At 56.6% G+C, this 11636-nt stretch overlaps 1 protein-coding gene across 1 annotated transcript in view; it reads left to right on the top strand.

Moving 5' to 3' along the window:
- The window catches only part of LOC104407618 (ephrin type-B receptor 3-like), a 14041-nt gene extending 2416 nt beyond the window's left edge, over nucleotides 1-11625 (top strand). The window contains 14 exon segments of the mRNA XM_010016943.1: nucleotides 6227-6382; nucleotides 6535-6870; nucleotides 7671-7795; nucleotides 7959-8105; nucleotides 8107-8134; nucleotides 8229-8334; nucleotides 8733-8785; nucleotides 8988-9110; nucleotides 9207-9454; nucleotides 9682-9897; nucleotides 9988-10137; nucleotides 10224-10417; nucleotides 10584-10739; nucleotides 11057-11625. Of these exon segments, the coding sequence (XP_010015245.1) occupies nucleotides 6227-6382; nucleotides 6535-6870; nucleotides 7671-7795; nucleotides 7959-8105; nucleotides 8107-8134; nucleotides 8229-8334; nucleotides 8733-8785; nucleotides 8988-9110; nucleotides 9207-9454; nucleotides 9682-9897; nucleotides 9988-10137; nucleotides 10224-10417; nucleotides 10584-10739; nucleotides 11057-11165 (2147 nt within the window). The 3' untranslated portion in view covers nucleotides 11166-11625.
- The last annotated feature ends 11 nt before the right edge of the window (nucleotides 11626-11636 follow it).

The raw sequence follows: 11636 nt of genomic DNA, 5'->3' as shown, positions 1-11636 counted from the left end.
GGACACTGACTCGGCCCCCAGTATTGGATGCCTTGTGCTCACTGATGACAGGATGCTTGGCGCCAGCCCTTTGCTCTTGGCAGGGGCGATGCAATTTGCAGTGGCCTGAGATGTGGGTCTCGGGCCAGGCTGGCCTCCCCATTCGTTTTGGAAGCAGTGTAGCTATTGGCATGCTGTTGCGGTTGGCTGGGGAGAGCTCAGCCTGAGGGACCAGACTCCAGCACAGCCCCAGCTTGGGTGCCCTGGCACCCTGCATCAGCCTATCTGGCTCCTCCTGGGGCAGGTGGACACCAGTGCCAGGCATTCGTTGCTGGGTTAAGAGCCCATGCTTAGAAGTGTGTGCTGGGGTCTGTGCTCCTGGGGAGCTGTTTTCCTTCTTGCTTGGACTGGGTGATCTTAGACCATACAGAGTGGGGGGGGGGGGTTTGGGCACAAGGTGACACAGTATCCAGTGAGCATCTGGTCTGTGCCAGCAGGGTCATTCCAAGGCAGGACAAAGAGCTTGTGTTGGGCTCGGGGCACCGCTGCAGCCCAGAGCGAGGTTCACTCTCCACATCCCCCCAGAGGGGCAGACACCCACACGGCAGCTCTCTCAGCGCCTTTGATGTCCTTGATATCACCAGGCCCCAGCTTCTTCCCCAGTGTGCAGGGAAGCCACACTGAGCTGTGGGCACGTCTCCATCCGGCAGCCTGCCTTCTCACTAGGCAGAAGCGGTGGTGTCCTCACGTTTCTCTGGGAAAGTTGCGCTGCGCTTGTAGGATCAAATTTTTCCGCCATGTGATCGTGTGTTTTAAGTGGAAACAGCTGAAGAAGGGCTGGGAGAAACTGGAGCTGCAGCTCCCTTTTCTGCTCTCAGCTAGTAGTTCCCTTACCCCGCTTCAGCAGCCCAGCACCACCAAGAAGGCGCTCAGCCCCTGCAGCGTGGGGAGCAGTGCGGATGCAGACCTGTGGAGCTGGGGTTGCGGCACTCAGCCCCAGGGAGCCCGCCAAGCCTTCACCACGCGGGTGAGGAGCACTTCGGAGTGCCAGATGGCATTTTAATAAGTAACAATACCCAGTTACTGCTTAGATGGGATAAGCCCTGTTGTAAATCTCTCCCTTTCCTGAGACTTTGAGTGGCCTTTGAAGATCGCCTCCTCCTCCTCTTTATCTCCATCCAGAGCCAGGATTAGACCTTGCATTCAGACCTGTTACAATGCAGCTTGTATCCCGGTCCCTCGGGAGCCGAGGGCTCATCCCGCCCGGCTGAAGGCAGTTTCTTTGGCATGCTTTGTAATGCGATACGCCGGGCTGGTATCTGGCGCTCTAGTCCTGAGTTGCCACAGCATTGATTTGGCATCTCATTCTCAGCCTCATTATCTTTATTTAATTAGCACACGGCCCTTCTGGGGGTTGTGCTGCTTCCCACAGGCTCCCTGCCACGCAGAGCTGCAGAGGCAGCTCTTGCAGGACGAAGAGGAGCTGCTGAGCAGGGAGGGGGATGAAGGTTCCCTCATGCCTCCTCAGGCAGGGGTGCCCTGCTTTCATCCCCTGTAGCCCCAGGGGTTCAGCCTTTCCTCAGCCCCATCCCCCTCCTTTTGGTTTGCAAGCACTCAAACCACTGGGGGGATTTGGTGTCAAGGTGCTCTCCATGTTGCACAGGTAAGTGGTGGGAGTTCCCTTTGAGTAGTGCGTGGCTCCCAACACAGAGCAACTCAGTGTACGGCACCTCTCCGAAAATGCTCCCGGGCGTGTGCTCCCCATGCCGAATTCACCAGGGTTTGCACCCCTTGTGTTGCGGGCTTCACCCAAAGACAGAAAGGTTTGGGGGCTGGCTGGCTTCTATGCCAGCGCTAGCAGTGAGCCCCCTCCTTGCATGGCAGTCAATCCCATGGGGGGTCCTGAAGAGGGGCCACAGTGCCCTTAGAGCCTACACCCTGCTCAGGATGGGGACTGAGACTTTCTCTTCTGACCTATTTCTCAGCCTTTTTGACGTCCGTTTTCTGATGGCACTAGGCACTGCATGTTTGGGTGCTGTCAGTAGGTGATAGCAGGTCAGGCTGAGGCCAAAACCTGAATTTTTGCAGAAATAAATTTCTCGTGCAATCAGTGACTAATGGAAACATCACCCTGTATTAAAAAAAAAAAAAAATGCCAAGCAAGCATTACACTTGCCAACTGTTTGCAGCTTTGCATTGCAACACGGGCTTGCTGCATGAAACCCAGGAAGTGAAACTGCCTGCTATTAATTGCCCCGGCTCCCAGATCAAAGGCAGCTCAGCAGCACAGGCAGGGGAGAGCTGCGGGTTTACAGCCAGGCAGCTCCACAATGGGTTACTTGTAACACAGTCGAGGAAATATGCCCCTGCCGCCCTGCCTGTGACCTGCTGTGGCTCCAGAGGCAGCTTTGCTTTTTGAATTTTTTTTTTTCTTTTTTAAAAAAAAAAAAAAAAAAAAAAAAAAAAAATTCCCCATCAACAGGCCAAATCATAAGATTGATGAGAAACCAACCATAAGCAAACCAAGTACATGTTCCAAGCATTTTTATTCCATTCGCTTTTGGACTGTGCTAGTCTGAAGTATTTCCACCCGGAGGGTGATATTTTTCTTTTTTTTTTTTCCCCCCTAGATCAAGTGCCTTTTAAGAGAGACTTAAAACTAGAGTTACCACCTTGGTTGTAGCCAGGCTGCTGCTTCCACAGCTCTAACCATCTGCAGCCGCTTACGAAAGTGGGAAGGGAGCGAGCCGTGCAGGTTCATAAAGCACAGATCGTCCCAGGCAAACTCGATTGCTGCCTTTAAAGAAATTACAGGGTTGCTGGACAAAGGGATGTGATCAGTTTAATTTATCTAGGCTCAAGTGAGGCATTCTGCTTTGGTCCTACAAGGAGAGAAATAGCTGGAAGGATGCTGCCTGGGCTGGAATAGCGTCATGTGGATGGGAAAGAGGCCGAGACCTGAAACAGGGTAGTTTGGGGCTGGTATTTTCTGATGTGCTGTGGGCTATCCCTCGCTTCCTCCCTTTCCCAAGGGAGGGCACTCTGAAATTTTGGGGATGCATGCAGGGTTTGTTGCTGCTTGCCCGCATCCCATGCAAGGATGGAGGCTGCCTGCGGGATGAGTCACTGCTCGCTGCTGCTGCCAGAAGGGTTTTATTTCGGTGTTTTTTTCGGCTCCCTCCCTTGGACTTTATTCACCAGGGTGGAGATTGTTTTGGGAAGAGTGCCCTTGTCTTCCCCTAGCCCTGTGCTGCAGTTCTGTGAGGCAGGATCAGGCCCTGGAGTAGGCAGAAGGAGCTGGATTGCCAGTGGTGGGTGCCGTGCCGTGCTGGGTGTGTGACGCTCTGTAGATGCTGTAGAGGCAGTTTTGCAGCAGCCCCAGAGCTGTGCTACTGTCCCTCTCCCTCCTACACCCCACACAAATCCCCCCCGCAGCTGATCCACACTGTCAGGCCAGGCTACATCTCCCTCCTGTCAAACCAGCAGCTCCTCCTCAGGCCGGGGAGCTCTGCTTTGGTTCCCTGACCTGTTATCCTGTGGCTGTCAGTGACTGTCATGTTCTCCCCAAAGGTAACTGCATCCCGGCACCAGGAGGTGTGATCTGTGTGCTGAGATTCAGGGTTGTTAGTTTGTTTGAGTGCAGGAAAAGTGCTTATGCAAACCTCTCAGTAGGGAGAGGGGAGCCTGGCTCCCTGGCTCCAGCTGGGTGGAGTCACGTTCCCGCTCTGGAGCTCCCAGGCTCATTCCCCAGCATGCCAGCCAAGACAGTGGTTGTTGTGCAGGCAGTTTCTTGCAGAGAAGAGATGACACAGTGGCTTATCCACTGGGGACCTGGGATCAGCTTTCAGCTTGGTTACAGCCTTCAAATGTGGCGGCTGATAGCTGTCACACTGCCACCTAGGTCTTTAAGCTCTGATTTATTAAGCAGAGTTGGAAACTTCAACACCAGAGTGCATCTGGGCCTTGGTTCCTCTCCTGCTCTTCTGCTTAGCAGGGCTGAGGCATGGGTTATCTCCCTCCTGCCACAGTGGCATGAGAGTGTGAAGAAATGACCTTCATCCCTGTGTCTGCACTGGGCCCTCCTGTGTGATGGCAAAGAGCTGCCCGAGGACGGCTCTGTCTGTCCTTTCCGCCCTGCACAGGAGGCCACTGTCCCCCTCCATGCCCATAGCCCACCAGGCACCAGCTGTCACTGGGTACCAAGTGTCATCATCCATCCTGCATCCTTTGCAGGGCAACTCTCTGTCCCCAGATGCCATGCCATGCTTGGGCTGTCGGCTTCAACAAGCTCTGGTGGCTCCAGCTTCGCTCTCCCCCCTAAACAAGGCTGTTATTTCAGGGGGTTTTGTCCCTGATGGATCTGGGCTCCTGTCCATAACCGAAGCATGTCTGGCAGCTTTCTGAGCCCAGAACGTTCCTGTCCAAGAGGTTTCAGTCATCTCTTATTCCTCAGCAATCTCGTTCCTTATGTGTGAATCTGCATCCACCGAGTTTGAACCGCCTGGGACTCCGGCTGGGGTGCGTCTGCCTGTGCTGAGGCTGCTCCGCTACCTCTGGGCATCTGCTGTCCACGTCTTTGCATTTTGTGGTGGTGAGGGTAGCCTGGGCTGAGGGACAGGAGCCTTGGACGGGCTGGTCGGGAGCTTCCATTGCTCAGAGAGGAGCAGGTCTGTGCACTCCTTTGCCCTCCAGCCTGTGCAGCTGAGATGGGTTAAGCTTTCATTTCCAAAGGGAAGGCCCAGAGGCTGGGTGAACTCGGGTGAAGGAGCTGGAGTGAGTCGAGCTGTGTGGTTGGTCCTGTTTTGACCAAAGAGGAGTCTCCTTGCTGGGAGGCTCACACCCTGGAAGCCAGAAGCGGTTCCTGCTGCCCATCCAAGCAGGGAAACTGGAGAGCACAGGTTCCACAGGTCCTCTGGTCAGCAGTGGGGTGCCTCCCCCCATGACGGGGCTCCTCACATGTTCCCCAACACCCCAGAGCTGTGTGTGGGTCCCTATGGGGCCGGCCTGGCAGCGTGTGACTCAGCAGCACTCCACGCCCCACACGTGGGGCTGCAACCAGCCAGAAAACTTCCACGGAGGGTGTCAGGAGATGCCTAATAGCAGGAAACTTCCGCTTGCCATAGCCTGGTGAAGTACCAGGAAACCTGCCCCTGTTTACAGGTGATGTGGGACAGGCATGGGAGGTGGGACTGGGCTGCCGGAACGGTTGCGCACCCTCAGGAGCTGTCCTAACCTCAGCAGAGAGAGGAAGATACTTCTTCCTTTGAGGCCAGCAGTGCTGGTGCTGCCCCCACCTGTGGCACAGAGTGATACCGAAGCAGAGCCAGCACCAGCAGGTCTCTTGCTGCTTCATCCGGCTGCAAACTCAGAGCACAGGACCCGCTTCCAGGGGCAGCACTGTGATAAATCAGGCTATTTCGAGGCATGCATTGGGTTCCTGAGCCCACTCTGCTTCTTGGCTCAAGTGCTGTTAATCCTTTCATGTGCCCCTCATTACAACCAAACATCCCCTGGTGCCAACCGGGACGGATCCCAGGACTTGTGGCTCCTTGAAGGACCCTGATTGGAAGCGGGGGTAGGAGATGGCAGCAATGCTGAAGCAGCTCTTTAGCCAAGGACCTGCAGGAATGTTTTAATCTCTCTCAGTACTCCACTTGAGCAGGGCTCAGGAGGTGCCACTGCCTCGGGGCTCAGGAGTGGCTGAAGAGCCCGAGGCAGAAAGTTTGGGGCTGAGTGGCTGCATTTTGTGCCATAGAGGCCTCTCGCAGGGGCCACGCGCGTGGTTGCGGGTTCTTTTCCTTCCCAGCCATATTCCTACAGATGGAGGGTTCTGGGCTTGGGAACCAGCAGGGGAAGTGCAGTGAAGAAACAAAACTGAGGATGTGCTCTCCTAGCAGGACCTGCCCTGACCCCCATGCTGCTGGTGTCAACCAGCTCTTCACATCTCCAGCTGCCCTGGGTCTGATGCTGGAGCACAGCATCTCTGGGGCAGAGCTGTGCCTGTGCTGGTGGGTGCCTCTGCCTTGTATCAGCAGCCCGCTCTCACCCATTTGGCCCAGACAGGGGCCCTGCACCCCTGGGCACGGCTGATGGCATTGGGAAGGCTTGTAGGTGGCCTCTGTACCTCAAGCCTCTGATTAGAGATTTGGCAGGGCAGTGGGGAAGGGTCTGCCCAGCCTTGGGAAGGAGGGTGAGGAATGTTTTCTGGGTGCATTTTATAATTCAAGTCTATTTTCCCTTCCTCCAGCCTGTGGCCCGGGAACCTTCAAGTCTAAGCAGGGAGAAGGTCCCTGCTCTCCCTGCCCTCCCAACAGCCGGACCACCTCTGGAGCAGCAATGGTCTGCACTTGTCGAAATGGCTTTTTCCGGGCAGACACAGATGCCGCGGACAGCGCCTGCACCAGTGAGTCCTGCCCTGGGCAAGGAGGGGAGGCGAGGACAGCTGTGGAGGTGATGGGGATCCACAGCTGGTGTGCAGGAAGTGTGCCGTGCTCACTCCAGAGGTGAGCAGGGCACAGGGCCACGCCATTCCTGACCCCCACATTCTCCCTACAGGCGTGCCCTCTGCCCCCCGCAACGTCATCTCCAACGTGAACGAGACATCGCTGGTGCTGGAATGGAGCGAGCCACAGGACACGGGCGGGCGTGATGACCTGCTCTACAATGTCATCTGCAAGAAGTGCAGCGTGGAGCGGCACCTGTGCACCCGCTGTGACGACAACGTGGAGTTCGTGCCACGCCAGCTCGGCCTCACCGAGCGTCGCATCTACATCAGCAACCTGATGGCCCACACCCAGTACACCTTTGAGATCCAAGCCGTGAATGGCATCTCCAACAAGAGCCCCTACCTTCCCCATTTCGCCTCTGTCAACATCACCACCAACCAGGCAGGTCAGTGTTGCTGCTGGAGAATGGGGGCTGGCTCTCTGCTGCAGAGCAGAGCAGGGATTTCTTGCTGACAAGCCTTGGAGGCTGCAGTCCTTTTTGATGCCGTGTTACTGGCTCTCTGCGCCTGCCTCTAATCCCCTGCGTAAATTGTCCTCTCCGTTTAACACGTGTCCCTGGAGGAGATGAGATCAGAATGCATGCAAGCAGAGAAGGGCAGGGTTCGCAGACGCTCTGGAGAGCTCTGGATCTCCTAGACCTACCCCAGAGATGTTGTGCCTACTGCGAAGGGAGGAGGAAGGAAATGAGGTTTCTCCCCTGTGGGCCTGGGAAGGCTCAGCACCAGCCCAAACCTTCGCAGCCAGCCAAGTGCTCTGCCGTTCCCTCTTTCCTCCCACTTTGGCCCAGCTCCAGCGTGCTGGTAATCTCCAGCCGCCGCGCTCTGATCTGATTTCACGGGTCTCGTCGGTGGGGTGGAGTGTGGAGCTCCTGGCAAGTGGAGGAGGTGAGGGAGCCCCAGTTCGGGCTTGCTTCCCCAGACCAGTTTGCAGCTAGGTGGGGGGTAAAGTTACCCCTGTGCTAATTCTGAGGCTCCCCTTGATCCCTTATCACCTTAGATATGCAAGATGTTGATATCACAGCTCTCTACGGAGACTTGTGGGAAGCCAGTCTCAAAGCTTTTTGATGCCTTTCCACCAAGGTTATCTGAGCAGGTCCCAGGCAGAGAGTCACCCATGACAATGCGGGATGGTGGAGGCGGGTAGCCTAGCACAGATGGCTCATTCCTTCTCTCCCCTCTTTCCTAGCCCCATCTGCCGTGCCTACGATGCACCTGCACAGCAGCACCGGGAACAGCATGACACTGTCGTGGACTCCCCCAGAGAGACCCAACGGCATCATTCTTGACTATGAGATCAAGTACTCAGAGAAGGTAAAGCAGGAGACAGAGCAGCCTTTTTCTTCCTCCAGCCCTTCTAGCTGGTCATCAGCACTGTGGCAAAAGCGGTCCCTGCAGAGATGGTGCCTGGGGTATGTGGGAGTCAGCAAAGGGGGGATTGCTTCATAGAGGTGACATCCACATGTCTCCCCTACAGCAAGGCCAGAGCGATGGCATTGCCAACACAGTCACCAGCCAGAAGAACTCAGTGAAGCTGGACGGTCTGAAGGCCAATGCTCGGTACATGGTGCAGGTCCGGGCACGTACAGTGGCTGGGTACGGGCGGCACAACCCCCCCCCGGGCCACGGAATTTCAGACAACTGCAGAGGATGGTAGGTACCAGGGCTGGGCTGCCTCTGTCCCCCAGCCCTACTATGCATGCTCCTTCCCCAGCTTGACTTTGATTCCTGCCTCTCCCTCTGTCAGGCTCCACCAGCAAGACTTTCCAGGAGCTGCCTCTGATTGTGGGTTCAGCCACTGCGGGGCTGTTATTCGTCATCGTTGTGGTGATCATCGCTATCGTCTGCTTCAGGTACTGGCTCTGCAGGGAGGAGGGAGTTCAGAGCTGGATTTCGGGGTTGCTTATGTCTGCCTCAGAGCTTTCCCTTTTGCCTGTGGGTAGAGCTCTGGCAGCTCCAGTCTGAGAATGAAGGACTGGACCTGTCGCATACGGGTACCATAGCAGAGGTCCTGTGGGAGGATTGTGCATCACTGCTTCCCCAGGAGCTCCTGCCATCCTCACTCAGCACAACTAGGCCATGTTCTCCCATTGCACCTCAAGCGGAGGGACGGCTCTGCTCACAGGACATCAGAGGGGAAGCTCTCTGGCATAAGCTGTCTGTGCTGGGATTTTCAAGCTGGTAGTGAATGTCTTTGCCCCATCAGGAAAGGGATGGTTACTGAACACCTCCTCTCGTCTCCTTTGGGCAGGAAGCAACGCAACAGCACGGACCCCGAGTACACAGAAAAGCTGCAGCAATACGGTGAGTGTGAGAGCCCAGCAAATGGGCTCTGCCTGCCCTCTCCCAAATCCTGCTCCCTCCCAATTCCTGCCCCATGTGCAAGTGAAGGGGCAGGCTTCGCTAGCCAGGGCCTGGGAGGGATGGGCTGACAGCCAGCCAAGCTGGCTTGGCGTCTGTCACCCATGTTGTGTTCCTCCTGGTGATGACTTCTCTGCCCTTGCAGTCACCCCTGGGATGAAGGTCTACATTGACCCCTTCACCTATGAGGACCCCAATGAAGCCATCCGGGAATTCGCCAAAGAGATTGACATCTCCTGTGTCAAAATTGAGGAGGTCATTGGAGCAGGCAAGTCCCAGGGCTGGGCACAGCAGTGCTGAGACTGCTGCCTCACCCTGCCGTGTGGCTCACTGTGCCACCCCCTTCTCTCCCTCCCCACTGCAGGGGAGTTCGGCGAGGTGTGCCGTGGGCGCCTGAAGCTGCCTGGCCGCCGCGAGATCTTTGTGGCCATCAAGACACTGAAGGTGGGCTACACGGAGCGGCAGCGGAGGGACTTCCTGAGTGAGGCCAGCATCATGGGGCAGTTCGACCACCCCAATATCATCCACCTGGAGGGTGTGGTGACCAAGAGCCGCCCTGTCATGATCATCACGGAGTTCATGGAGAACTGCGCACTCGACTCCTTCCTCCGGGTGAGCATCCATCCCCTCCTGCCCCAGCTGGGGGCTGCAGCTCTGAGCCCTCCTTCTCCATCCCTCTGCATTGTCATGCTAGCATCCCCAGGGCTAAGTTGTGCATAGACATCGTGGCGTGGGGAAGAGGTGGGGCTCTAGGAAGGATGAAGGTGGTGGTACCACATTGGGATCCTTCCCCGATCCATTTGGGGTGTTGCAAACCCCTCTGATCTCTCCTATGGCAGTTGAATGACGGGCAGTTCACAGTCATCCAGCTGGTGGGAATGCTGCGAGGCATCGCCGCCGGCATGAAGTACCTTTCGGAGATGAACTATGTGCACCGGGATCTGGCTGCCCGCAACATCCTGGTCAACAGCAATTTGGTCTGCAAAGTGTCCGACTTCGGGCTCTCTCGCTTCCTGGAGGATGATCCAGCTGATCCCACCTACACCAGCTCCCTGGTATGGGACACTTATGGGGATCCACCAATCTGGGGGTGGGGGGAGACACCCCAGGTGTGTGCTAAATGATTGAGTTGTGTATCCGTGCAGGGAGGCAAGATCCCAATTAGATGGACAGCTCCTGAGGCCATTGCCTACCGCAAATTCACTTCAGCCAGCGATGTGTGGAGCTATGGCATCGTCATGTGGGAAGTGATGTCCTACGGGGAGCGACCCTACTGGGACATGTCCAACCAGGACGTAAGTGCTCCCTGGGAAGTGGGAAGCTGGTGCTGCCCATGGGAGCCCAGGTAGCTCACAGCCTGCCTCTGCTTGTCTTTCCGCAGGTGATCAACGCAGTGGAGCAGGATTACCGCCTGCCACCCCCCATGGACTGCCCCACAGCGCTGCATCAGCTGATGCTGGACTGCTGGGTGCGGGACCGCAATCTGCGGCCCAAGTTTGCACAGATTGTCAACACGCTGGACAAGCTCATCCGCAATGCTGCCAGCCTGAAAGTCATCGCCAGTGTCCAGTCTGGGTCAGTGGCATCCCTGCCTCCAGCCAGCACTTCCCCCAAGCCTGGGGAAAGCTGGAGGGGTTGAGTCTAGAAATGTGGGAGGGCAGGGTCAAGAAATCTTACCCCACTTCCAGTTACATCTCTCTGTCTCCTGCTGCCTGTGACCTGTGGCTCTCTTGCCCTTTAGCATCTCCCAGCCACTCCTGGACCGCACCGTCCCAGATTACACCACCTTCACCACTGTGGGAGACTGGCTGGATGCCATCAAAATGGGACGGTACAAGGAGAACTTTGTCAACGCTGGCTTTGCCTCCTTCGACCTGGTGGCCCAGATGACAGCAGAGTAAGTCCCTGGTTGAGGAGGAGGGAGAGGGCTGTGGCTGCTTTATCCCTTGCCTCCAGCAGCAAGCTCCTCCAGCCTGAGCATGTGGAGGGCTGAGCTGTGCATGGAGTTTTCCCAAGTGAGAGAAGCTCTGGGATTCAGCATGCAGTCCCCTGTGGTGTTAGAGGGATGGTGGAGCTTGGCAGAGGGCTGTAATGAAGATGGATGAGGGTCCCTTGGCAGTAGCTAAATTGGGCAGGGCCACCATTTAGCAATAGCTAAATGGGGCAGCTGGTATTGCTGCTGGCAGGAGCTGAGTCTTCACCTTCTCCTTGCAGAGACCTGCTGAGGATAGGGGTGACGCTAGCAGGGCACCAGAAGAAGATCCTGAGCAGCATTCAGGACATGAGGCTGCAGATGAACCAGACGCTCCCAGTGCAGGTTTGACCACAGGGAACTCTGCATTGGAACGGACCGAGGGAACCTGCCAACCAGGTTCAGTTTGCGGTGCAGCCCGGCTTCCCGTTTCCCCCTTCACATGGCACTCCTCTGCCTCGGACGGTCGCCTGGGACAGGACGGGACGGGCCGCCCTTCCCTGGATCGGAGGCACTCATGCCGAGAGGGAGCCCAGCTTTTCGTCCCGTGTCCTGGAGCGGCGAGGCAGCAACACATCTTCATATTGAAGATGGATTATGGGACAGAGATGGCACATCCCGCTTCCCGCCCTGTCTCGGTGCTCATCAGTTTGAAGAATTGTTCTGCTTCTTGGATTTCTTTTCACCCTGTTTTCCCCCTCAAGTCCTCACTTCCCTCCCCTCCCTGAGGCCTCAGACTGTTGACCTGTCCGCTGAATCTGTCAGACACGTCCGAAGCCTTCCCTAACTCTGGTCCCCGTGTGGAAGCAGCCCGGGGCGGCC

Source organism: Nestor notabilis, unplaced genomic scaffold (genome assembly GCF_000696875.1).
Source record: "Nestor notabilis isolate BGI_N333 unplaced genomic scaffold, ASM69687v1 scaffold19186, whole genome shotgun sequence".
Lineage (NCBI taxonomy): Eukaryota > Metazoa > Chordata > Aves > Psittaciformes > Psittacidae > Nestor > Nestor notabilis.
Note: the sequence above shows the minus strand (reverse complement) of the source record. Positions and strands in the feature narration are given on the sequence as shown.